At 44.2% G+C, this 27,094-nt stretch overlaps 1 protein-coding gene across 1 annotated transcript; it reads left to right on the top strand.

The window, feature by feature from the left end:
• Positions 1-13,350: 13,350 nt before the first annotated feature.
• On the top strand, positions 13,351-25,885 carry LOC144104783 (BEN domain-containing protein 5-like). Its single transcript, XM_077637968.1, has 4 exons — positions 13,351-13,422; positions 15,017-15,117; positions 22,906-23,119; positions 25,692-25,885. The coding sequence occupies exons 1-4, from the start codon at positions 13,395-13,397 to the stop codon at positions 25,877-25,879; spliced, it is 531 nt and encodes a 176-aa protein (XP_077494094.1). The 5' UTR covers positions 13,351-13,394; the 3' UTR covers positions 25,880-25,885.
• Positions 25,886-27,094: the final 1,209 nt, after the last annotated feature.

Genomic DNA, 27,094 nt, shown 5'->3' with positions numbered 1-27,094 from the left:
TATTTGTCTACGGCCACTAAATAATCTATATTCAAATTTTAGTCCTGCTGTTTCGGTGTTTGTTTCAAGCGCCGAACGATGACTGTGTCGTCAGTGTGTGATTTTTTGTCACGTGAGGCATGGCATAACGTCAATATGATCGCTGCTTCATTGAATTAATTTACTGCAGTGCTGAAGCCAGCTTTCCTCGAGAGCCGGAATGACAAATAATGAGGAAGCAGCGGCTATATTGCAGTTTTTTCATGTCTCACGTCACCTGTAAGTACACGTTAACGTCTGTTGAGAACGAAACCTCATTGGGCTGTTGAAAACGAAACCGAAACAGCACGAGAAAAATGTGATTATAAATTATTTATCGCTCGTAGGAGAATAATATGTGGTAATCTATGTATAATAATGCCTTACACATCATTACAAGTAAGAAAAAACGCACCCAATATTTAGCTGTCTATACTCCTTTAATTCTACGACCACGAAATCCATGAGCTCATTTCCAAGCAAAACAATTGTTTGCATGGATAATGACGACAAATGTGTCGAAAAATGAAATATAGTTCCAGTGATTTCTTTTCAGTTATGTTTAATGGAGTAAAAACTTTCAACAACCCTGCTGGCCTTTGCCTTCCCGGACCCGCGTCGCTTATATATATATATATATATATATATATATATATATATATATATATATATATATATATATATATATATATATATATATGTATATATATATATATATATATATATATATATATATATATATATATATATATATATATATATATATATATATATATATATATATATATATATATATATATATATATATATATATATATATATATATATATATATATATATATATATATATATATATATATATATATATATATATAAGAGGGTCTCGGTTCTGGCAGTCTTGATGCCATAGGTAGCATAAGAGGGCTCTCGCACAGTTTCCGCCCTCGACGTTAGATGACGTTCTACGTCACGCTCGCGGTATTACAGGACGTGCTACGTCCGCCGCTATGGTCGAGGGTGGCGCTGGTGAACACTCTCAAGGCTCGCTTACACCCAGTAAACATAAATACCCACGAGAGCAGCAGATTGGACAGCCGTCGCCGTAGCTCAGTTGGTAAGAGCACCGGACACGATATTCGGAGGTCGTGGGTTCGGATCCCACCGGCGGCATGGTTGTTTTTTCTGCTGCTTTATAAGTAATTTTCTTTAAACGATTTATTAATCTAAGTAATTATCCCACTGATAAGCATGACACATTAAAAAAAAAAATTAACGTTCCCCTATGCACCTTGGTTTCGGTCACTGTTGGCTCCCTTCATAAATTTGTCAAACGGGCCCCTCATTTCCTTTAACTTGTCTGCTAATATATATATATATATATATATATATATATATATATATATATATATATATATATATATATGGGCATGTTTTGGAAAGAACGGTAATCGAGGTAATTTCGTATTTTTCTCGGAAAAAAATTGTATGTCACACAAGAGGTGGAGAATGTCGTTTTTTCCACTTCGCAATGATGCAAGTTTGGAGCATCACTGCATGCACAATAAATTGTTTCCGCGCATAAATATTTTTTCAGTATCTCATTACAACTTGTACTATACGAAGAAATAAAAAAAGGTTTTCTTGCTACGTCAATCTTCTAAGTAAGAAATCTCAAACTTCGCTTCCGGAGCCATGCGGTGCCAAAAAGGCACTTTTCAGGGCAGCCTTAGGGCAAGATGCCTAAAGATCTCCCGACTGAGTCTTTTTCTCTGTATTTTTCAGCTACATTTAATCACTTCGGGCAAGTTCTGTAGCTCTACAGTTGACCTATATTTTTCAATACGGCCTCAAAATTGGCCGCAGTTCAAAATCGTCGAAAAACTGACAACTTTGACTTAATTGGATTTTAAAAAAAAACAACATCTTCGAATTTTATTAAAGTTTCCCTTCATATACTCAATACTTCATAATTTTAAGGCACCAAAAAAGTGTTGCAATATTTTGTTTTAAAGTATGAAAATAAATACAAAACTGAGTTCGTGTTCTTGTTATCTAGAATTGCTTATTACTGCCTCTTAGAAATAGTAATTAACTGTCAGAAATTTGATTTAGCTCTCACTGAACATAGTTTCATTTTATTTACCACAATATGCGAACCATCCTGATTGTTTGCACAGCTTCTACTCGCTTGTATAGCGGCGTTCTTAATGCGTCAAAATGGGAATAAATTCGGTATTTGAACTGATGTCTCAAGAACTGGCTTATGGCGGTGAAACTTTTTTTTGTATTCTCTAATTTATTATCGTAAGGAACATTGGTATGTAATTGATTCTTTAAAAATTATTAGATCATTTCTCGGTTCTTAGCACAATTTTTATATATAAAAATTAACATTAATGTGCTTCTGAAGCCGACGTTTCTGTACCTGCATCTGTTTACCTCTATGTTCAATGGTTCTACAGCGCACTGTCAGGAGACAGAACGTCGTCTTCTGAGAGGAACAATTTATCTGCAAGGTTTTTATTCAGGAGGAGTTTTAATAGGGACGCAATTTACAAATGGGATCCCGCTTTATGTGCAGATTGCAATTCAGAAAATCGTAACAAGAAATAAACGGCAGCAGTTGATGTCGGTATCCAGCACTAAGCACAACCCATATCAGAGTCTCTTCCATTCGGAAGCAACGGTGGAAGCCACGTAGGATGCACTGCCTTCATTTGTTTGAACGTGCTTCCAAATATAGAGCGTCTGAACTCCAGGCACTTTCTTTGCGGTTTTCCATTCAACTTTCTTTGTTTCGCGAAAGTCTGCAAGCTCCCTCTGTGGGAGCTCCAGAATGGTGATGTTCTTGAGCGCGCGTTTCTTGAATTGCGTCTACGAAGCAGCTGGCTGTTTGTATGGCCTCACTTGCAGGCTTCCGCAAGTTGCGGTGTGATGCTCGATGTTTCACAAGCCCACGAACGCCGTCGCAAGCATTTTTGCCGTGCCCAGTGGTCGAAAACATCCATTTCGTCTCTTGACGTTCAATGCGTTGTAGCTCATGAAACTAACATTTATTCTTGAAGTGAGCGGGAGCCCCGTCGCTCACACATGTTATCTTGGTGTACATTAGCGCGTTGTCGACACACAAAACTCGTGATCCGAACAACATCCGCTCACAAGGGCTATCTCGGTCGCAGGTCGCAGGCTGAGGCATAACTGCCAGGCGTTTGGTGCGTTGCGATGGAAAGGTGATAGCGGCGGCTAAAGCCTCGGTGCGGCGGTGGCACACATGGTGCTATGAAATTCAGTGTCGCGCCGGGCGTTATATAGCTATAGGAGCGGCTGCCAATTTAAACGCGGTTCATCGCTGGAGCGGCGGTAGCAGTTAAAGTCACCTTGAGAGTGCGACGGGTGCATTAATTGTTAGCATAAACTACCCCTACACACACGTCACTCCAAGATAACGTTATAAAGTATGCTTACAGTAATTTAGGTCCCACTGTTAGAACAGTACGAAAGCGAATAGGAGCTTTAGACCTTTGATTGGAAAAAAAACCTCCTACAAATTACACTTATGAACTCAAACTGTAGCGTTTAAAATTTACCCACAAAAAAAAACAATACTAAATCCAGCTTCTGACGATTGCGCATCCTAAGAGGGAATACTGAGCAGTCGTAGGGATTGAAATTATGAAATCTGTATGGTATTTATTTTCATACTTTAAAACAATATAATGCAATACTTTTTCGGTGCCTTAACAAGAAAGCAATTTTCATGAAGAGAACTTCAAGCCAGCGCTTCCAGCGCCATGCTATGCCGCACGAGAGTCGTTTCGCGACAAAGGTGTAGCCGAATCGCAATCCAGCCGGGAAATAGCGTCCGATCTTGCCATTGCGTCCTGCTCGTGAACGGCGTTTTAGGATGCTTGCGTGCGTTAAGTACGAGGACAAAGCTCGGGCAATATTGCCGGTTAATTTAATCAAGCTCTTTGAGCCTGAAAGGATCGATGATTTCGACCCTAGAAAAGAAGTGAATGCATTTTGGTGCTCCGAAGACCGGAGAATTTTCGGGTACTACCCGGCCTTTGTTCACGCATTGGCAGGTAAGTGTGCACGATATAAACACTTTTCTTTTGGCAGTTTTCATTCTGCCGGCAGTCCGGAGAATTTCTGGGCTGAAGTTCTCCCGGCACTCGCTTCTGACTGGCTCGAAGGGGCGTCGTGAGTACATGTTTTATTCGCTTTTCAAAGTTCCGATCCTCCCAGCACAGTACATTTTAGCCGCTGCCCGCAGAAGTACGGACTGACACGGCTCTTGCCCATGATCGGTGGCAGCTGGACAGTAGTCCCTTTGTTATATCTTGCGTCTGTTCTCGACTACTGAATACATCTGCTGTGGTACTGAAGGGGAACGAGAATACCCGCCGGCTCTGTCCCAGTCTCCGCGCGCGCCAATAGTACTAAGCCTAAAAATCAGTGCGGCTCGAAACAGCCGAAAGCGGACGTAATGATGAACAGTAGCGCCATAGATGACAAGGACAGCTTCGTAGAGGTCCTCACGTCGAGCGAGGATGCAGGTCTGACGCTCGCGAACTGAACCCTCGAAACTATGGTTTTGCGTAACCACGGTGAACGCTGCCCGTGTGCAAGGGTAAAATGGCACACGTTGTTGACCTTCCTCATTTAGTCTTTATGCTCTTTATAATTATTTTTTCCGTGGGTACGCACCCAGCAAACTGCACTTATTTTGACGTTCAATGCTTAAAAATTCCACTCCTCGAATGCTAGGTATTATTCGGCTCACATGGTCTATCTCAAAAAGCAAAGGCTGTCGTCTGCAGGCGCTCGAGACCCAAGAAGCAGTCTATAGTCTCTATCGCCGAAAATATAACTGTTGTGCGGAGCGGCCCGTCTAGAGCGCTTACTTTTCTGAACGACAACCACGAAAGCACGAAACATCAGTTTTCGTGGTGAAGGGTCCTGGTTCCCTGTACCCAATCAGGGGTGAGTGCGGGGACAATTTCAGTTGGTAAGTTGACCACGCTACAGGAAGAATAGATACTTCCTTTACTATAGCATACATATGTATCACCTTAAACAACAGGTGCCCTGGTACATTTTTATATTTAAAGCACTACTGCAAGATGCACCATATTGTTAGCGCTAAACTTGAATGATGCTTAGATACCATGCGACCGGAAGCAATGGACGTATTCTGGGCGATATTTTTTAGGTAACCTTTATTAATGTGTGACAAATACCATCTAGCGTTCCAGCGCGATAACATTGGGGTATTAAATTTTGGCCTATCAAAAATGAACTATGTGTACGTGCTCCACTGGGAGCTTTAATAACAAAGTGTAAGAAATGTGAACGTGCTCCACTGGGAGTTTTAATAACAAAGTGTAAGAAATCTAAGGAACCTGCGAAAAGCACTGTAGGCGAGTTCACCAATGATCGAGCTCGACACCTCAGAACACCTGAGTGTGGTCTGTGCACTACTACGGAGCTTAGTTTATCCTTTTGTGCCATCTCAACAGAAATTTGTGTGCTCTATTTTGCTGTCCTTGGTGCAAACTATCGTGCATTGCTTCTGCTGTTAACTGTTTCAGGCATCTTGGATCGAGATTTTTTGCTTTAGACTCAGTGTTCTTGCTAACCGAGAGAGGCCACAAAAATAGCAAACTGCTATCGAGCTTACAGTGCTCAAGCCGTATCATTGGCAAGTACTTGACTCTGATGGGGACAAAATGAACAGTACCAGGAGGGTTGGGGCCAGGTAAAAGTAGCGAAGTTGAACTTGTGTTGCCCTAAGTACCCATTTGGAGGTGAGTGGCAAAGGAATTTAACCATGGAACCCTGAAAATTCTGCGAGCTGCTGGTAGAATAGAAGCAGCTTTTCGTTTATGGAGTTCAGAAAAATTACCAACCTGACCGTGGGGTCAGGTTCATTCGTTAATCTGTAGTAGTAGACACAGGTTGTTTTGCACAATAGGACCTGCTTTTTAATGTACATACTGTGGTGCTGTTTTCTATCATTTTTTTTTCTGCTACTGCAAGCTGGTGTGCTTTGTGGTTTTCCTCCAGATGATCTCGAGCTGATGCATTCGAAGCTTAAAAGCTTTCGGGACCCGTTTCCGAGAGTGATAGATGTCGACTTGCAATGCAGCAAGGAACCAGTCGGCAAGAGAAGGGTGAGTAGTTTCTCGTGGTGTAAAGCTAATATCTGTTACTGCACACATTGAACTTGATTATGGTTTTTAAAAGTACCTTTGGCATGATAAGCAGCACAATTTCTTGGAAAATATTACATGTTGATTCATTTCCTTTTTCCTTCGCAGAAGATGCTTAGTAGCAAAGGCAAAAAGAAGTACAGAGAGGAGGCTGTTGACCTCGTAAATAAGGCCATAATAGAGCAGTGTGGCACCGAATTGGAGGTATGAGCCTTTTGATTGAGTACAGTTGTGCCTCAATAATATGAACACTTTGGTTCCTGAGCAAAACTGTCCACAAAGCGAGTAGTCAGTAATAACGAATCACCAAGAAAATTTATTTAGAAAAAAAACCGCTATAATTAGGGTCTGCTTCGGTACACAGTGGTGGTCAGTGAAGTTGAAATTAGACACAATTTTGGGAACACGAAGGCCATAATCCTGGTCACCATTATGCGCGAAATATTGTGGGGCAGTTTTATGCGCCTAGTGATCTATGTGTGATACGCTTCATGGCCTATCGTGGCCAGGTGACCTAACTCCTCATACAAATGCTAACTTTCCACGACCCCATGAATCAGCCAGCTGGTAGCTGCTATGCACCAGAAACTGCCAGGAGTTTTCTTTGCACCCATTCATGTAATATGGCAAATGGTAAGGGGCATCGACTTCGCAACGTTGCTCTGTAAAGAATAAAACCTGGAAAGAAAAGGACCTCAGGCAGTGAATCTGGAGTTTTTCACTGCATTACTGATTCATTCAGAATGCATTCAGCATTCAGAATGTAGAAATTTAGACATCCGTTTGGAGCAGTAGAGATTATTTTTTCATCACTGATCATGTTAATGCGACAAAAATACATGGGCCCTGTGCATACTCTCTCAGTTCATTGTCCGGACAGCGAGCTTTCATATTAACGAGGCATAAGTGTATTGGGAAAGTTTGGTCCCCAGAAAGCTTGTCCATAATTTGAGTCGCAGGGGTCGTATTAACGAGGCACGACTGTACTGCCGTGCTTTAAGTGGTATTCACACGGGGGAGCTCATTGGGGAGGGATTTGGAATGTGCAGGCGCCACCCCCACCCTTTGGTGTCAGAGCCAAGAGCGGACCAGATAACAGCGACTTGGTGCACTGCATTTAGACAGCTGTACTGCCTGGCTTGCACCGCTGCGGCTGAGTTGTATTAGCTCATGCACCCTGTTGCTTTCCTTGCCTTTATCCCAAGCCAAAACACACTCGGAAATACTGCTGATGTAGACTGTCTGCCAAAGTGATGCGCATTTGTGCTAGCCAAGCAAAATCTGCCCGTTTTCCTGCCTGGGGAGGTTGTTGTCACCGCACTGCCACCCAAAGACATGTCGTTTTTATCATACAATGCGCTCCTGTGCCAGTGGGGTCAATACTGTATTATTGCTGAGCTTATGTCTATCCTGCATAGTAAATGTGTTCTTTCGAATAAACTCTTTTAATAGCGTGTATTTTATACTTAGGTTCATAGATATGGTTAACGAGGACAGAGAGAATGCAAATAAAACTGTTTCATTGGAAAATCAGACACAAAATACATACATGCTTGTGCATGCATGAACAGTTGAGGCATCCAGAGGTCTGAAAGAGAGGGCTTACTGAAAACAGTGCAAAAAGTCTCCATTGCGAAGCTTAGTGGTTGTGCAATTGACCCGCACCTTCCTTGTATAAAAGGTTTTCATGAGCTTCCAGCCTTGCAGTGAAGAGCAAAATTTACAGTTACCTTCAGCTTTTGAGTGTGCTTCCTGAGTCTGTTGTTCAGGCAATGTCCCTTTGTACAATTTGCTGCATGTCTACTGAATTCCCAAATCGGTTTATTTGTTTCTTCAGGCATCTAGGTGAGATGTGAAGACAGAGCTGTGCAAGCTTGCTTGAGGTTGAAAAAATGTACATTTTTCTGATAGCTTTTTGAGGTTTCCCACTACTCTTGGCTCTGGTGTTTGGCTGGTAATCTCGAGATTGCTAGTTTGATGCTGCATTGACTGCATTTTTGCTATTTTGATGGAGGTGAAATACAAAAATGTCTGTATATTTTGCGACATCTGTGTACATTAATGAACCCCAGATGGTCTAAATTAATCTGAGGCCCTCCACTATGGTGTGCCTCATAGCCCATGTGTCGCTCTGGAACATTAAGCCCCATGACTTATTTTTGTTTACCTTTCTGAGGCTTTGGGTAATGCTGTGAATGTGCAGCTCTAGCCTGACACTGCCCTTCACGGTCCTTGCTGTTTTAAGAAGGTTTCAAATTGGGCTAGTTGGTAGTTAGCATGGTCAAACATATTGCGCTTTTAGAGTGACATGGGAGAACAGAGGAACGACACAGACACTGGTGCGCAAATTATCAACTGAGGTTTATTGCGGTGTGCACACATATATAAGTTTAACATGTTAAAACATAAAAACACATTTGAACCAGCAACTTTGCTATCGTATCGGCAAGCGTCGGAAAAAATTTGTCCCAGCAGATCGGTTTATGTTTGTTATCTCTTGTCTTAGAATTGCTTTTCCTGTTTGGTAAGCAAAACTGATGGGTCACTAACACACGTTCCTTCTTTTCCTGATTCCAAGCAGTAGGCTTCCCACAGCTCCCTGGTTGTCTTATCTCTGTATTTCAGCAGAACTGTAGTCTGTTGGAAGTAGGGTTTGCAGCTATCACATCTGGCGCAATGTGCCGCCAGATTTCCAGGTGAGCTAATCTGCCGGCAGTTGCGGTTATGCTCTCTGAGTCTTTCATTTAAACATCTGCCCGTCTGGCCCACATATGCTAGGTCACAAGATAGCGGTATCTTGCAAACCACTCCTTCACAGCACTCGGCAAACCTATTTGTGTGCCTGACACCACAAGACTCCTCTTCTCCAGGACCGCTTTCTTCATTTACCTTCGTGCACATTCCTTTTAGTTTTCTTGGTGCGGAAAAACCTACTGGCACTTCATGCCTTTCGGCAACTTATTTCAAATTGCGAGAAAGTGCATGAATGTACGGTAGAACCACAGGCCTTTTGTTTTCTTGCTTTTTGCCTTGGTCCGTTGCTTTCACAGGTCTTTTAAGCACTTTTTCTGCTACTGATGCAAGCAGTGGCTTAGGGTAACCGGCTTTTTCCAGTCTTGCTGCCTGGTTGTTCAGACTACTTCGCATCTTGTGGCTGCAGGACTTTTTTATGGCCTGCTCGAAGCAAGACATTGCATGTTTCGCTTGATCAGCTTTGAGTGGGCTGAGTCATATGGCAGTAGGCCTTTTTCGCTTCGTGTTGCATACTGCACACACAAGTGGGTTTCCAGAGACAAGGCCAGATCAAGGAACTGCAGGTTGCCATTTGTGGGGACTTTATGAGTGAAGGTTAACCCTGAGTGGGCTAACTTGAATTGTTCCAGAGTTTTTCCTACAAGGTTCGATATGGCCAGAGTGTTGTCAGCGCAGACCAAAAGTCATCGATGCAGCGAAAGCACTTTGTAACACCAAGCAGAGCCAACAAGGCTGCTTCAAGTCTCTTGTCCCCTCTGGCAAGGAATAGGGCACATAGAACGGGGGCTTTTGTGGATCCAATACATATCCCATCATTTCGAGAGAAGACCTCTCATTTCAGCTCAACACACAATGACGTGAGATATGCCTTCATAAGGGCGAGGAAACCTTAAGTTTTGATGCCACACTCGTTCATAAACTTGACAGAATGAAATTCTTCTATACACATTTCAATGCATTTTAGCACTTGGTCCCGGGGAACGCTGTAGAATAGGTCCACGACGTCAATGAAGAAGCATGTCGCACTAGGCTCTGTCTTGAGGTATTCGATGACCTCATTCGAATTTCTGATCAGGAACGGATCTTTCACAGGAAACTTGTTCAGATGGATCTGCAGGTATCCAGCTATCTTCCTTTGCCAGGTACCCTTATCTTCTACTTTTTGTTCGGAACGGGTCGCCTGGTTTGTTTTTATCGTGAAGAATGGTCTAACAGCTTCTTACCTTTCTTCACTTCTCTTGAAAGTTTTTCTAGTCCAGATTTTTCGCATAGCTTTGCGGCATGGCTCTGGTATTCTTTAATAAGCCTTCTCTCAGTGAGGTTTGCTTGTCTGGTGAAATTTTTAGGGACCGCTTCTTGTGCTTTTGTGTCATAGTCGCCAGCTTCTATTATGGAAAACAAGCCTGTCTTGTCAGACACCAGCTTCAATCCATTCTTACGAAAGAAATCAACCGTTTTTTTTGGAACCACTCTACAGTCCTTTTGCTTGCTTGCTTCTTTTACGCATTTCAAGCCTTCTCTGATGCATGCACTCTTTTCTCCTGAATCAGCTCTCAGCGATAGAGCTTATCATGCCTAAGACGTCTAATGAAGTGGAAGTAGTTTTTTCCGCACCAAGAAAACTAAAAGGAGTGTGCGCGAAGGTAAATGAAGAAAGCAGTCCTAGAGAAGAGGAGTCTTGTGGCGTCAGGCACACAAACAGGTTCATCGAGTGCTGTGAAGGAGCGGTTTACAAGATACCGCTATCTTGCGGCCGAGAATGTGTGCGCCAGACGGGCAGATGTTAAAATGAAAGACTCAGAGAGGATAACCTCAACTGCCGGCAGATTAACTCGCCTGGAAATCTGGCGGCAGGTTGCGCCAGATGCGCTAGCTGCAAACCCCACTTCCAAGGCTACAGTTCTGCTGAAATCCAGAGATAAGACAACCAGGGAGCTGTGCGAAGCCTACTGCTTGGAATGAGGAAAAGAAGGGATGTGTGTTAGTGACCCATAAGTTTTGCTTACCAAAGAGGAAGAGCAATTCTAAGACAAGAGATACCAAACATAAACAGATCTGCTGGGGCAAAGTACTTCTGTCGACGATACGATTGCTGAGTTACTGGTTCAGATGTGTTTTTTTATGTTTTAACATGTTAAACGTATATTTATATGGGCACACCGCATTAAACCTCAGTTGATAATTTGCGCACCAGTGTCTGTGTCGTCCCTGTGTTCTCCCATGTCAGTCTAAAGGTGCAGTTATGTTTGACCATGCCTTGCTTCTTTGTTGCCTGTGCTGATCTTTCCCTGTTTGTCGTCCATGAGACAGATGCTTTGTGTTGATAGGCAATTGGTTTGGCTGTCTGCAGCTGGCTTTCTTGAATTGGGCATAGCAGAAGCACATGTTAAGCCAAAAACGGAAGTGGGTAGCAGAGCAGTAAGGGCTGTGAAGGGTAATGTCCGGCCGGAGTTGTACATTTACAGCTTTACCCAGTCTCAAAAGGTGACAGTCAGTATAATGTACCAGTTCTACCAGCCTTCAGCAAGCGTACAGAGCTGTGTCCTTATGTGTTTTGAAGGGACAAAAGCTGAGATGCCTGAAGAAACACGCAAAGTGGTTTGTGAGTTCTGCAGTGCATGATATCCATGAAATTTTCTAAACTTGAAACTAATCTCAAAAGTCCAGATTGGACGACAGACTGGGAAGTGCACTCAGAACAAGATAGTAGAAGTGAAAATTTTGCTGTGCTCTCTGTGGCGTATACTTCTGAACTGCTATTGTAATGTATCATCCTTGTGCGCAAAATGGACTAGGCAGTTCTCAAGCTCAGAGACCTTTTGCAAGAGAAAGGTGGTGGTGAACTGCATAAATGATAAATTGTGCTCTTTGGTGCTGAAATGCAGGTCTGTTCGCATCCTTGTTGATAGGTTTTATTTTTTAGGCATCTGAATGCCATGTACAACTGCGCATGTGCTGGTGTACATTCATGTACTTTTTTCATGTCTGGCTTTCTATAAACAGTTGAGAAGCCTTTCAGTTCATCTTTTTTTGATTGCCTGTATTGGTTTGCTATAACTATAGTCCTGAATGTATGGTGTTTCAGCAGAATGAGGAAGTTCGGCAAAAAACAGCGGAGCTTCAAGATGCTTTACATCGCAAAGAAAAAGAACTGAAAAGGCTGCGGAAGGAACTGCGCGAAGCCAATGAATTAAACGAGCGCCTTACAAGTGCTCTTCTGGATAAGATTGGTGAGCTTTTTTTTAGTGTACAAAGAGCATATTGGCATTTGCTTGGCTCAGCTTTTCGGCATCAAGTGCAGATTACTGAGCCTGATTACTGGTTTATGGTGACGTGATCAGCGCCGGCAACGAAGACTCGGCCTCTTGATGAAATCTAAGGTTTGATGAAGTCTCATCTGGTCGGGCGAATACATGTGAGAAAGTAAAGAAGCGCCGACCAAAACAGTTGTAGTCAAGATGACAAAGACATTTAGACACAGCAGCCTTGTTCACGGCTGCAAATTAAGGAGGTGCTAAGCAAGCAATCTACACGCACGGAGACTCTCGCCTCGCACTAATTTGCCGGCACATGATATCATTTGGAACAATCAGCTTAAGTCACCATGTTTCTGTCTTCGAGTCTTCTCTTCCTCTTTCCTTTCATTGTGCCCAGAGCAGAGAGCAGCACGTGGGCAAGAGAAAACTGAATGAGAAGGATAGAACCATAGCTGTGGCCAACAAAGGCTGTGTTTTGATTAGCCGTGGTACTTGAGAATTAATCCCTATCAGTGAAGTGTACTAGTGTACTACAGATTATCACTGCTGGTGACAGAATATGCACCAGATTGCAGCTTCACCACATGCTTTTACTTCTGCTGAGTATCTGTCGACTGATAATGGGAAAATTTTCAGCTGTAGACAGCTCAATGACCACACTGTGCCACCAGCGCATTCATTTCAATGTCTTTAGGAAGAAAGAATAATGAGCGTGTACCTCTGATCAAGTAAACAACACACTTATGTTGCTGTCTGGTCACCCGCTATACCCTCTTTCTGGCACTTCTTGCTCTCATCGCCAGTTGGTGATAGGCTGCAGACATTGCACAGCTACAGCAATGACCTAGTGTTGAAGTCTTTGCGATGCCCTAGCATATTTGGTGTCTATGCACTGGGGTGAAAGCGCTTGACATTTTACTATTGCGTGCAATCATACTTCATTAAAATTATAGTGGGGTTAATTTCTGACTTTCTTAAAGAGGTTGCACGAGCTACAACTCAACCAGAAGGCACGGTCATTGCGGAGGTTGTAATGGCTTCCTGTTTGGATGCGGGTAAGGCTTTTATGCCTCTTCATTTCTTTATGTTGAAATACAGTGATATTACAGCTTATCATGGCTTCCTTGCATACAGTGGCCTTCCAAAAGAAATGTTGTGTGATGCACCCAGTAGCGCAGGTATGTTTCTTAATTGTATTTTGGGATGGGGCTTCCTGCACATCTGGAAGCTGGCTGAGCTATGTTTGCTGTCATTTTAAGAACAGTGAAGAGCAAAGTGTTTGTAATGGGTAGAAGATCAGTCATAGGTGAAATTGCTCGCATATCTTTTGTCCTTGCAGGTGGTAACGCCACCTCGTGGTGTAATGCGCCTGGTACGCTTGACAGAGATGTGGAGGGGGCTAAACATAGCAGTATGAAGCATGCTTTTGGGTGCTTAGAGGCTGCTTCCTTCTGAACATGACAGTACATATGAAAGATGTTCTGGATGGCTTGAGATTGCTTGCTGCTGAACATAGCAGTGCGCATAGAGCATGCTTTTGAATGCTTTGAGGTTGCCTGCTGCTGAAATTGCTTTTCTCCTACTTCATATGAAAAATGAACCGGCGCTGAGGCAGCGATCGAATATCGACTCCGTGCTTGTGTTGTGGCTGAGGGGTCTCGGGCACAACTTTGGAGAAGGCAACAGTGAATCTGGGGTGCGCAGCTTCGAATCTGCCTCGCAATAAATAATTCGGCTTTTTATTTTGTCATTTCATTTTAAAATCATTTTGTTAAAAAAAAATTTGATTGCAGCAATATGCAGAACAGAACTACATTTATTACTTCCTAACATGCATATTGTGTCCATATGTCTAAATTCAAGCACTGCATATGTCCTGTGAATGTACTTCCTGTGCTGTAAAGGGGAAAAATCACCCATAACTACATGTTGTACCATGTGATAGACAAATACTTCCTTGTAACATCGCAGTCTTAAGGATGGTTGCTCTGCAGGTGCTGCAACAGAACAAAACATATTTTATGACCTAATTTTTTGAAACGTTACCTGTACGTAGAATAAAGCAGATCTTTTTCAATGCATATCGAATTTTCGTGACTAAACACTCAACACTACCTCCACATACATTTAAAGAGAAAACCATTAGAGAAATCCTTTCGAAGGTTGAGCTGCTGTAAGTATGACATTCAGACAGGGAGAATATGATGCTAAATAAGCAAGACTTCCATTCTAACCCTTCTTGATTGCTTAGGACAAGGAAAATGTACCATATCGTAAATGGTATGCTAAGCATTAGGTTGCCATGAAAGTATTTCTGTATATTTGCTCTTAAACATTAAGAACTACTGGTTCATTGCTCTGTTTTCACTTACTGATATTGCATGGATTGCCTAGTAATCTACATGTAGATCTGTCTCAGACCTTGGAACATTGCATGTCTAGTATCTTCAGCCTGGAGCATGTGTATTAGTTGTGAAACTTCTGGAATAAGGATTATTTCTCATTCTATGCCCTTGTGAACATACTCTGCTAGAGCAGCGTGTTCCTGAGCTATGAACTATGACAACAGTTATGAGTAATTAAATATATCAACAGAATAGAAAGCTGGGCTAGTTGGAGGCTGTTCATGACATATTTGTGGGTGCAAACTGCAAAGATGCAGAAGGAAGGAAGATAGCACTTGTCCTGCGTCTGTCTTCGGTGTCTTTGTAAAGTTTGCGCCACAAATACACCGTGATTTAAATTCATGTCTTAGTGTGCACAATTTTGCAGGGGACAGTCATGGAAATGAGACTGCTGACCAGCCTCTTGAAGAAGGCCACAAGGAGATGATTGAGAAGCCTGTAGCCCTGTTTGAAGCTGTGGATGGACAGGTGATGTAGGACAGTACTTTATTTAGTGGTATGATACATGGGGCTTAATGTCTCAAGGTGACACGAGCTATGAGAGATGCCGTAGTGGAGAACTCGAGATAAATTTAGACTGCCTGGGACGGTTCTGCACAGGCGATGTAAAACAGTTGCTTTTGCATTTCATCGCTGTTGATATGTGGCCCCAGTGGCCGGGGTTCAACCTCTCGTCCTTCGCTCGGCATCCGGATGTCATAGCCACCATGGCTGCTGATGTTTTTCAAGCTTACATGTGTTGCAAACAATTATAAAATTAAATTTTTAATGACTGCGTCTGTTGAACACATGGTATTTTTCTGGCAATTAACAGCTGTTGACGAACTTCGGAACACGAAACTTGGCAGATATCTGCCTGGTTTGGGGGTAAATTAGAGCAGACTGAGATGCTCTGACCAGTCTCACGAGAGAGCTGACGAGGCATTTTTCAGGGTTGACTAGGTCGGCGCAGGGGACGCTTTTAATCTTCTTTTGGCCCACTGGCATCACCACTCTACAGTCATGGACAAAATTTTGCTAGATGCCGGAGCGGCATTTTGACACTGCCTTTGCACAACTAGGCAGCGCAGTGGCTGCGTCGAGGCTGCGCTGACCGACGACTAGGCACATGCGCATCCTATATTAGTCTGCTTGACTGTCTGATAGCTCATTTCACATGAGCAGCTGCTTTTTGTAGCTTGGCTGCGGGCGGCCGCTTTTCGCCGCCATGTGGTCACTGTACACGCGCGGCCCAGCGACTGCGAGGGCGGCGTACATTCACGGCGGCCGTCGCATTTATTCCACGTTTAAGAGAAATCAAGTGCTATCTTTTTTCCTTTCGCTAAATGTTTGTAACGTCTGGCCTAAGGTGGGGGATGGCTGTGTGCTACTGCCTGCTGCCGGTCAAAACCATTTCTTGAGTACCCTCAACGGCGAGCGTTAGCATGCGTCGTAACCACTTAATAAATAATGTACTGCCATAAAGTGTAAGAAAACAATTCTTAGGCAAGAAATTTATTGCAGCGAAATATAGAACCGAGGACGAAAAGACAAAAACAGTCCAGGTATCACTGGATACTACCACTTTCTAATACCTGGAGAATCCTGATTGTGCAGCATTCGCGCTTGCCTAACGGCACTGCACACTCAAAGAGGGAACCGATGACAACTGTATCATCGCGAAGCCTGTCCCACACAGTCTTGATGGCTGCCCACAAAACGTCCGCGTTGGCATTCCCAATATAGGGCCTCATTAGGTTGGCGTTCATAATGCCCCGCCCATTCTCTATGGGCTTAGGCGTGGTTGCTGCAAACGGAGGATTTTCCTAGTATTAGAAAGTGGTCTTTTTCAGCGCCCCCTGGACTTTCTTCTCTTTTTGTCCTCGGTTTTATATTTCGCTGCAATAAATTTCTTGCCTAAGAATCGTTTCCTTACACTTTATGGCAGTACATTATTTATGAAGTGGTTACGACGCATGCTAACGCTCGCCGTTGAGGGGTGTCAAAAAGTGGTTTTTACAGGCAGCGGGCTATAGCGCACAGCCGTGCTCCACCACAGGCCAGAAGTTCAAATGATTAGCGAAAGGAAAAAGACACCGCAGTGAATGCGTGCCGCCATTGCAGTCGCCGGGCCGCACGGCGAGTATAGTGGCTATATGGCGATTGACGAGGGAAAGCGGCCGCCCGTTGCCAAGCTAAGCAAAAGCAGCTGCTCATGAGAAACGAGCTGAGACAGGCAAGCAGACGAATATAGGACGCGGCCACTGCGCCGCCTAGTCGTGCAAAGGCAGCTTCAAAATGCCGCTGAGTCACCCCGCAAAATTTTGTCCATGACTCTACAAGTGATTTGAGCTGGTGTAAGAACCGGCCATATTTGCGGGGTGACAGGGTACATAATATGTATTGTTGCAAAGACCATGTGCATATGCTGGCGTAAGAGAGCCTTCTGGCAGATTCATATTTCTAGGTGTATTTTGCCTTGGCGTGCTCAATCGGTGCGATGGTTACATTGCTCATGATGCTCTACGATTACACTGTACTTTCATTCTGTTTCCATCATTCATCTGCTGGCGAAGCCTTTGTGCAAAATTCTTCCTTTTTCCGATGTAGCTGGTGGAACAGCAAGTTCAGGCATTTAGTAGATGGTGCTGGGTGCTCGTTCGTTCGCACAATCTCTCGGCAAAGGCGTGACGTGTCCAGTGCTTGACAGAAGTTGGTGATGCATCAGTATTTTCTGGTTAAGGTGGAGCCAGGCCGTTTTATTTGTACCTTTGTCATACAGGATGGTGGTGCAGGTTGTTTTTATAGCTTGTTCAAAGTTCTGTTCTTTTGGTTTGTGGTTAAACTGTCGGACAAGCTGTCCGATAAAGTTCATGTATACCCGTTGTGGCAGAGAGCAGTCGTAATGCTTTCCTGCTCCAGCTTGTGCTTGATGTTTGAGAAGCACATTGTCTTGGTGCTTGACAAGAGGAGAGACCACGGTTGCTTTGTGGGCTGTAGGGTGATTTCAAGTGAAATTGAAGCGGCAACCAGTGCGGGTAGGTTTTCTCGAGCCTGAAAGTGGCAGAAATGAGAATTCTTGTCTGGGCTCATTGGTTCATTGCTTAGAAATATTGACCCAGTACTACGAGACGAGGACAAGAAAACACTACACAATGGGGGCTGGGGTATGTGTTTTTTTGTGTTTGTAAGCATTTCTAAAGAAAGTGGCAGTTGAGGCCCTTTTCAGTTCAATAGCACGGTGAGAAATGCCGTTGCTTGTCACACATTCCAGGGCGCACTTGACGGCCGGCTCACAGGCTTGAAGTGCGCCAGAAACTTCCACCATGGACTTCTTCAGGATGGTAAAACAGTCATCCATGCGCTGAAGGATACCTTGGATACATTGGTGAATTACTGCAGTGCTCATTGCTAAATCAGCTCCAATGCCAGGCTTGCAGCCATCACCGTGAATGGTGCTTTCATTGCTGTGTTGCTGGTTTGCCTGAAGAATTTTTTAATTGAGAAGTACGTGCCACCCCATCCCAAACTCCAGCAGTGTGCACAACTATACTGCGCTGAGGCAGGTCCTTTTGGCAGATAGGTGGTTGACCAAATTGCCTTAGCATAGCTGAGTTATGCCAGCTCCTGGAGTTCTACTTGGGTGGTGCGTACTTCTAGTTTACAGGAGAATTCTTAAGGCGAACTTACGATACGGCAACTGGAGCGCCGGTCACGGTCACGGCTGCGAACCTGGCATTGGAAGTGATTAAGCAACAGGCGCTGCAGTCATTCATGAATGGACCTTAGGTATTCCTGTCATTAATGGACAATAGTTTTACCATTCTGAAGTCCATGTTGGAAGAATTTCTGGTGTACTTCAACCCCATTAACCAGCCCTCAAGTTCAAAACGGCCTCCTGTTTCTTGTCATGCTAGTGGTGCAAAAAAGACCTCAGCTGCCGTTTTCTGTCCACAAAAAACCCACCCACATGGGCACTACTTAAATTTCTTTTCAAATCACCATACAGCCCACAAAGCAACTGAAGGCTCCACTGTCCTGTCCAAAGCCAAGACAATCTGCTTCTCATACACCGAGTGCAAGCTGGAGGAGGGAAACATCACGACTAATCTCTGCCGCAATTGCTGTGCGGAAAAGATTGTCCGACAAGTCTTCCAACAACAAACCGAAATGACGGAACACAACCCAAGCCGCCAAAGCAGTCCACATCGCCATCCCATATGTGAAATTCACAAGTGAAATGCTTACTCGCTCTTTTGTAAGCAGGGAATAGGTGTGTCGCAAACCGTCATCAAACCTTGGGCGCTTCATGCCTCAGCCAAAAAACCGCACATTGATGGAATGACCACAGTGTTGCCTACAAAATCCCTCATGCTTACTGCACCACCAGCCATATTAGCGAAAGGAAGAATTGTGGACAAAGGGTTCACCAGCTCAAGTATGGTGCCTGAAACTTTGAAAGCGCACTCCAATTGCAGAGCATTCTGAGGATTTGGGTTACGTATAGACTTTGAGCATACCCAACCCATCCTATTCAAGCTACAACTTATAGAATCCTGGCACACACAAGAGACACCTGGAAATATCTATTTACCAGTCCCAAGGCTCCTTTCCTCGGTGTACGTACATGGCCTTCGTGACGTCATACGGTCTGCACCCCACTGCCCCATAAACACACATTGTTCTTGCCCTAGCTCATGTCACTCACTGTGGGGATGGCAGTGGGTCAAAAGAAGGTTAAAAGTGTCTCTTGCTCCCACCCATTTGACCCTACGGAAATGGCCGAGTCAGCATCAAAATGTTGGCTCTCTCAATGAGCTTCGCTCCAACACGGTGGCAAGACGGGCGAGTTGGTGATACATACTTAAGCGAAAATAGCGCAAAATACGAGGACAAGAAAAGAAAACAACAGGACAGTGGACAGAATAAGCTCGCATTCTTTTTACTCCATAGCTTTATGTAGCCTGATGCAAAAAACTTTTAAATAAGAATTGCTGATAATAATAGGAATGCCGTTTCAGGTTGCAGCGGCTCATAAACCTTGTATTCGTCACTGCAGTTTTTTTGTAGCAATAGCTGCATTACGGTAGCATTTCGAGGCTTCAGTGTGGCGGTGCTGCCACCTTGTGGCACTCTGTGGCTGCGTCACCACACTGTCACGTTGTTGGTCACGTGCGGAGCAGCTGCGGGGGGCGCAGCGCCATGGCTGATCACATGGTTGGTCACGTGACCAAGTTGCTCTCGGCCAGCTATAGCTATCGCGTCACTCCAGGTGTAACCAGAGCTAAGCCACCGCCTATTTTTTTCATTTTTTGACAAGTACCTGAAGGTGAGGTTAAAAATGAAATTGACTTCATAATATGTGCTCACCCTGGTATCGTGCAGGATGTGGAGGTCCTCGGAAAGGTGCGTTGGAGCGACCACAGAATGGTAAGGACCCGAATTAGCTTAGACTTGAAGAGGGAATGGAAGAAGCTAGTGAAGAGGAAGTCCATTAACGAGCTAGCGGTAAGAGGGAAAATATAGGAATTCAGGATATCCCTGCTGAACAGATAATCAGCTTTAACTAAGGAAGACGATCTTATTGTTGATACAATGAACGATAAACTGACAGCAATCATTACAGAGTGCACAGTAGAAGTATGTGGTGGGATGGTTCAACAGGATACCAGCAAGCTATCTCAGGAGATGAAAGATCTGATTAAGAAATGTCAATGCATGAGGGCGTCTAACCCTACAGACAGAATAGGACTAGCAGAGCTATCGAAGTTAATAAATAAGCGCAAGGTAGCCGACATAAGGAAGTTTAATATGGAGAGAATCGAGCATGCTCTACATAACAGAGGTAGCCTAAAAGCTGTTAAGAGGAAATAAGGCCTAGGTAAAAACCAGATGTATGCGTTAAGAGACAAGGAGGGCAATGTCATTAGCAATATGGATAAGATAGTTAAAGCAGCCGATGAGTTCTACACAAATATATACAGTAGCCAATGTAATCAGAAAGTTAATGATAGAGACTAGCGCACAGCAGTGGGACGCCCAGCCAGTAATGAAAGAGGAAATAAAGAAAGCCTTAGGAGCAGTGCAAAGGGGAAAGTGCGAAGGGGAAAAGCAGCTGGTGAGGACCAGGTAACAGCAGATCTGCTGAAAGACTGAGGGGAGATTCTGCTATAAAATCTAGCCACCTTGTATACGCAATGCCTTATGACCTCGACCATACCAGAAGCTTGGAAGAACGTAAACATTATCTTAATTCATAAGAAAGGAGATTCCAAGGACTTGAAAAATTACAGACTGATCAGCTTACTGTCCGTTGCCTACAAGGTATTTACTAAGGTAATCGCTGATAGAGTCTGGGCAACCTTAGACTTCAATCAACGAAATGATCAGGCAGGCTTTCGTAAAGGATATTCCACAATAGATCATATTCACACTATCATTCAGATGATAGAGATATGCGCAGAATATAACCAACCCCTGTATATAGCCTTAATTGATTATGAGAAAGCAATCGACTCAGTGGAAACCTCAGCAGTCATACAGGCATTGCAGAATCAGGGTGTAGATGAGCCGTATGTCAAAATACTGGAAGATATATATAAGAACTGTACAGCTACCATAGTCCATAAAATTCCAATAAGTAAGAGCATCAGGCAAGGAGACGCGATCTCGATGATGGTATTCACCGCATGTTTACAGGAGGTATTCCGAGACCTTAATTGGGCGCAGTTGGGGATAAGAGTTAATGGAGAATACCTAAATAATCTGCGATTCGCTGATGACATTGCCTTGTTGAGTCACTCAGGAGATGAACTGCAAATCATAATCAATGAGTTAGATAGACAGAGCAGCACGGTGGGTCTAAAAATTAAAATGCAGAAATCCAAAGTATTGTTCAACAGTAGCGAGGGAACAGCAGTTGACAATTGGCAACGAGGTGCTGGAAGTGGTAAAGGAATACTTAAGGCAGGTAGTGGCATCTGATCCGGATCATGAGGGAAATAACTAGGATAAGAATGGGGTGGAGCGTATATGGCAGGTTCTTTCAGATCATGAATACCAGGGTACCAATATCCCTCAAGAGAAAAGTGTACAACAGCTGTATATTACTGGTACTCACCTACGGGGCCGAAACATGGAGGCTAACGAAAAGAGTTCAGCTTAAGTCAACAACAGCACAGCGAGCCATGGAAAGGAAAATGTTAGGTGTAATGTTAAGAGACAGGAAGCGGGAAGAGAGGGTCAGGGAACGCATGTTAATGACATCCTAGTCGATATCAAGAGGAAGAAATGGGCTTGGGCAGGGCATGTAACGTGAAGGCAAGATAACCGCTGGTCCTTAAGGGCAACGGAGTGGACTCCAAGATAAGGCAAGCGTAGGAGGGGGCGGCAGAAGGTGAGGTGGGCGGATGAGATTAGGAAGTTTGAAGGCATAGGGTGGGTGCAGCTGACAAAAGACGGGGTAATTGGAAAGACATGGGAGAGGCCTTTGCCCTGCAGTGGGTGTAGTCAGGCTGATATTTATGATGATGATGACCTGAAACAATTTAACCCACGCAAAAAACTCTGCTTGTTAAGCAAATATGTGAAGCTCCTGTCACCCCATTTTTTTTAATTTATCTTACGGGCAGTGCCATAGAGACGTAGATATACCAAAAATATAAACCACATTCCCCTTTCAGGCCATTATACTGTAAATATCTGGGTGCCAGTCCTGCACCTTGTCACATGTAATTGAAGTGCATTGATGACTGTTAAGCTTTTCCTACTGAGCTCGAAATGGGGACGTGTGCTCTTGACAGATCCGATCTCATCATTAGCCAGATTACGTCCACTGGAGAACAAAGGCTTTTCCTAATGCTTTTCATCCCAGTTTCCTTGCTTTCTTCGCGTTTGCTTTATTACCACCTATGACCATTGACCATTGCTTGTTTCCTGCATTACAAGTTCTGCCCAAGTCCATCTTTCCTGTTGTGTTAGGTCTGAAATTGCTATGGTGACTCGGTGGTTATGGTGCTGGACTGGTGACGTGAATGAAGTGGGTTCTATCCTAGCAGCGGCGGTCGCATTTTGATCGAGGCAAAATGCTAGAGACCGCTGTACTGTGCGATGTGAGTGCACGTTAAAGAACCCTGGGTGGTAGAAATTTTTGGAGCTCTCCACTATGGCGTCCCTCAGCCCGAGTCGCTTTGGGACGTTAAACCCCATGCACCAAACCTTGGTCTTAAACTGTGCTCGCAGTGCTTATTGCTACTTTTATGTAATGGAATGGTGCAGGTGCCAATAGGACCACAGCTATGGATGCCTGCTGCAAAGTGGATATATGTAATGAAGAACACCAGCGACGCAAAGTGTTGCCTTGAGGTGGCACGGCATTTGTGGACATTAAGTGAGGCTGCTGAGCGCAGCCTTACTGGGCAACAGTGCCGCTTCATCGCCACTGCAGCCAGAAAGCTACCTGCCACACCAGAGAAGGTGGAAGTGATGAAGAGTAAGTAAATAAAGGCTACTCCCTACTTTTCTATTCACTCACAGATTGGACTAACTTTTCAACTAGTAGTTGCGTGATGCTGCATCATTGTCTTAAACCTGCTACATGCTGCTACAAATTTGTGGTTCTTGATGAAATTGTTGTTAGGCTGGGCCAAAGTGCTTTTCCAGCAATTAAGAGCTGTGAAGAATGCGAAGAGACAGAGACTACCACTTGTATAGAGAGACATGTCCCTGGTTCTTTCTTACCCACATGCGATGAGAAAAGTGACCGGCAGAATCCAGCGCTGGCCCGTTTTGCTTTTAGCGTTTTACTGCCTTCTATTTATATGTACTATCGGGGAAAAAAGTGGTATACTCCATGCAGTGGGAGCCGGAGCAACGAAAAACTGCATCGTAACGCCATCAACAGGCAGCATCTGGGATCCAGACAGCCAGCAGGAGCCCTTTATTATTATCTGCAGGCATGTTGTTTGATTCATTTCAATGTTTCGTGCTTCAGCTCGCCAAAATGCCGAGCGGCGCCACAGCAGTAGCAATCTGATGGCCCTCTTGATTTTGTGTCTTTATTGCTACTGCTGCGGCGCAGCTCAGCATTTTGGTGAGCTGAAGCACGAAACATTGAAACGAGTCAAGCGACATGCCTGCAGATAATAAAGGGCTCCCACTGGCTGTCTTGATCCCAGATGCCGCCTGTAGATGGTGTTACGCTGAAGTTTTCCATTGCTCCGGCTCCCACTGCGTGGAGTAAACCACTTTTGTCCCCGATAGTACTTGGTGTGCTGCACATCTGCTTCTGGCCTTGCCAACACTCTCTCAAGTGAAAATGGCGAATGCACATGCAAAGAAAGAATTGCTTTGAGCAGGCTCGAGCAGTGCTAAAGTTGGATCCTGCTAGATTTCTCAAGCTTCTGTGCAGCGTCATTGTGTGCATGTTCAATGTGGACCATATGAAATGTTCAGGACACGCTCCAGCTGATTGCTTGACCCCACAGACCTCATTTATGCACGGTGTAACAATGCCGTCAGCATCCGAGCTTCTGGTTTGTTTTTACTGTTGGTTCATATAAATAGGATTCTAAATTGAGCTACTTCTAATGATGGCAGGGCGGCATTCTCCTTGGGTCAGCGTATGATGACCAGATCCCTGTGATCTCACATGCACATGTGCATGCTTGATCGCTAGTTTGTCTTCTGCCATGCGAGCTTGAATTAATGTTATGGTGTGAGCAAGCTCAAGCAGTTTCTTCGTCTCAGGCACATGAGGAATCGTAGAAGTATGTTACAAGCACACGGCAATGCCGGATTCCTCAGCGGAGAATCGTGGTGTTCCTAGCGACACGGTGACCAACAGGCGCAACCGAACGCTTTATCACGAGAGTCGTGGCCATGGTGTGCTACAAGCATGGCTGCAAGGAACCTATGCTGTGCCTTGATATGGGGACAGTGCAGACAAACTCCTTGTGCATCATCGTCTTCTTAAAGGACCATGGACGCCTAATTTCATTTGCATGCGTATTCGTTGAAATGATTTTTACACATTACAGTACTTCGTTCTCATAATAATCACTTACGACTGCTAAATAATTTACAATTGATTTTTCATGATGCTGTTGCAGTTTCATCATCTAAACAATGATTATGACACGTCCAGTGTTTAGATCATGTGAGGCAAAAAAGAACTGCAACATAATTGCTGTTGCATAATTTTAAATAAGTGCAACACAGGCCAATTTGCTTGAAGAACTGGAATCACAACAAAGAACTTATCAGCAGTTATATTGTAGTTTTTCTTCTCTCACGCGAACCAAACACTCCCAATGCATCACAGCCATTATACGGCTCATGAAACTATAAGTTCATGAAGAGAAAATAAAATTATAAATTATTTAGTGCTCCTAGAAAAATTGCACATGGTGAACTCTCTATTATGTCTAATGCATCATTTGACATAAGAAAACAAACTAAAATTTAGTATCTGGTCACCTCAAGTGTGGTTCAATCTCTGGTTCAATGAAGTAGACCGCTCTCATCCTGAACTACAATATACCCTGTAGCCTGTTTATTCATCCTTGCTTTCTTTCCCATACCGACCCTTCAATCAGCGTGCACCCGAATACAGAGCGATTAATGAGTGCAGTCGCGCACTAATTTTTAAATCTCTCTTTTACGTCTTAAAAGAAAACCATGCGGGCTAAATATATATTGTAGAGGCTGAAGTGAAGACATTACCTGCAACTTTCGCACAAAAAATTTGTGCTTTAAATGTACCGAATTTTGTGCATTTTTTAACACTGTTAATTTGGGTAAATTTAAAAAGTGCATGCGGATGTGGGCAATATGACGGCTACGCTGCACTGTTCAAATCTGTGCAGCATGTCATTTTTGTAAAACCATGCTGCAATGCTACAAGTTGATTGAAATGTCCTGTATTAAACTTTTGTGCTTCTTGTACAAAGCATGATGTAGATGCTCCAAATTGAATTTTCCCCCACTAAAAACCCAGCTCCAGAATTCTTTTGGCCATTCCGTCCACTGCATTAAGTAAAACGGATATTTTCTTAATTTTTCAGATTGCCTGGCTTATTTCGTCGATCGACATCCTGTGCCGGAACTGCCGAAGGACCACCGAGTGGCTGCTGTGCGGAAGCACCTGCGCAGCTTCTTTACGGAGGCAGCCCGCCAAGGCAAGAGGGTGCGGGGTGCTGCAGCACCTCGTGACACCCAAACCAATATACTGCAGCAACACCCAAACCAATGAACTGATGCTGGCCGCCAGGCAAAGAGGGTGTAACAGAATAAACACTGAGCTACCGTTCAACCTGACTCTTTATGCACTTACTGCAGACATGGCGTAATGATGCCTGTTTGCCTCGATACATTCATACTGCATGTACTATACACACCTAATTCTGCTGTGGGCTGCCAGTCATACTTTCAGCTTATTATTCCAGAGAATCGTAGTAAAGTCCAATTGTATATGCCTTTGCATTATCTTGTATATAACCTGCGCATTACTTATGCACTACCAAGAAAACATTCACTATACTGGGCATACTGGCTTCTCCACCAAGCCCAACAACCCTGCATACCCACTCCCTACCCGATATGCCCATTACCCGACATGCCCACTACCCATCATGCCACCTACCCGACATGCCCATACCCGGCATGCCCAATACGCGACATGCCCACTACCCACCATGCCCAATACCCCTATATGCCCAGTACCCAACATGCCCAGTGCCCGACATGCCCAATACCCACCATGCCCAGTACTCGACATGCCCAATACCCAACACGCCCACTACCCGACATGCCCGCCATGACCAGTGCCCAACTTGCCCATCACCATAATCCACTATAATGCTCGATGGTGGGTTCCAGTATGCCCGGTATATTTATTTTTCCGATAGGGATATGTTTGTACTTGTGTAAATTCGGTACTTTTGCCTTTTATATGTATTTTCTTCTTTTATCACTGCTGTCGAAACTGTTTGCTGTAGGGGGCTGGGACCTTTCGTCAGGTCGTTGGTACCTTTGGTCCTAGTCTCCACTCGCTACGACGAGGAAATAAAGTTCATTCAATCAATCAATCTGGACAAACACGCGTGCACTCAAATTCGGTGCACGATAAAGAAGCACGTGCAATGTTAGTCGCCCCTTCCTTCCGCTTGCCTCTTCACATAGAGTTGTAGTTTGGCATGCAGAATCCATTACCGGCCACACGCATCAATGTCTGTGCATTTCATTGTGAGGGAGCTGGTGCGCATATGTGCATGCGAAATGAATTTGGTCACAACATGAGGCGCCGGAGTCTGCGTGACTGAGCGTGCTGTATGCGGCTTTCCGGAAACCTCAGGCTCCTTTGAACGCACTGAAGGAGCACGCAGTAGCGTAAGTTGCCGAGAATTGTTTTAAGAGCGCTAGCTCTCATTCATCACGTTTCTCGATTTCTTCGGGTCTGCTATCATTT

This window comes from Amblyomma americanum, chromosome 1 (assembly GCF_052857255.1).
Source record: "Amblyomma americanum isolate KBUSLIRL-KWMA chromosome 1, ASM5285725v1, whole genome shotgun sequence".
Classification (NCBI taxonomy): Eukaryota; Metazoa; Arthropoda; class Arachnida; order Ixodida; family Ixodidae; genus Amblyomma; species Amblyomma americanum.
The sequence above is the reverse complement of the archived record's forward strand: the minus strand, read 5'-3'. Positions and strand labels throughout refer to the sequence as shown.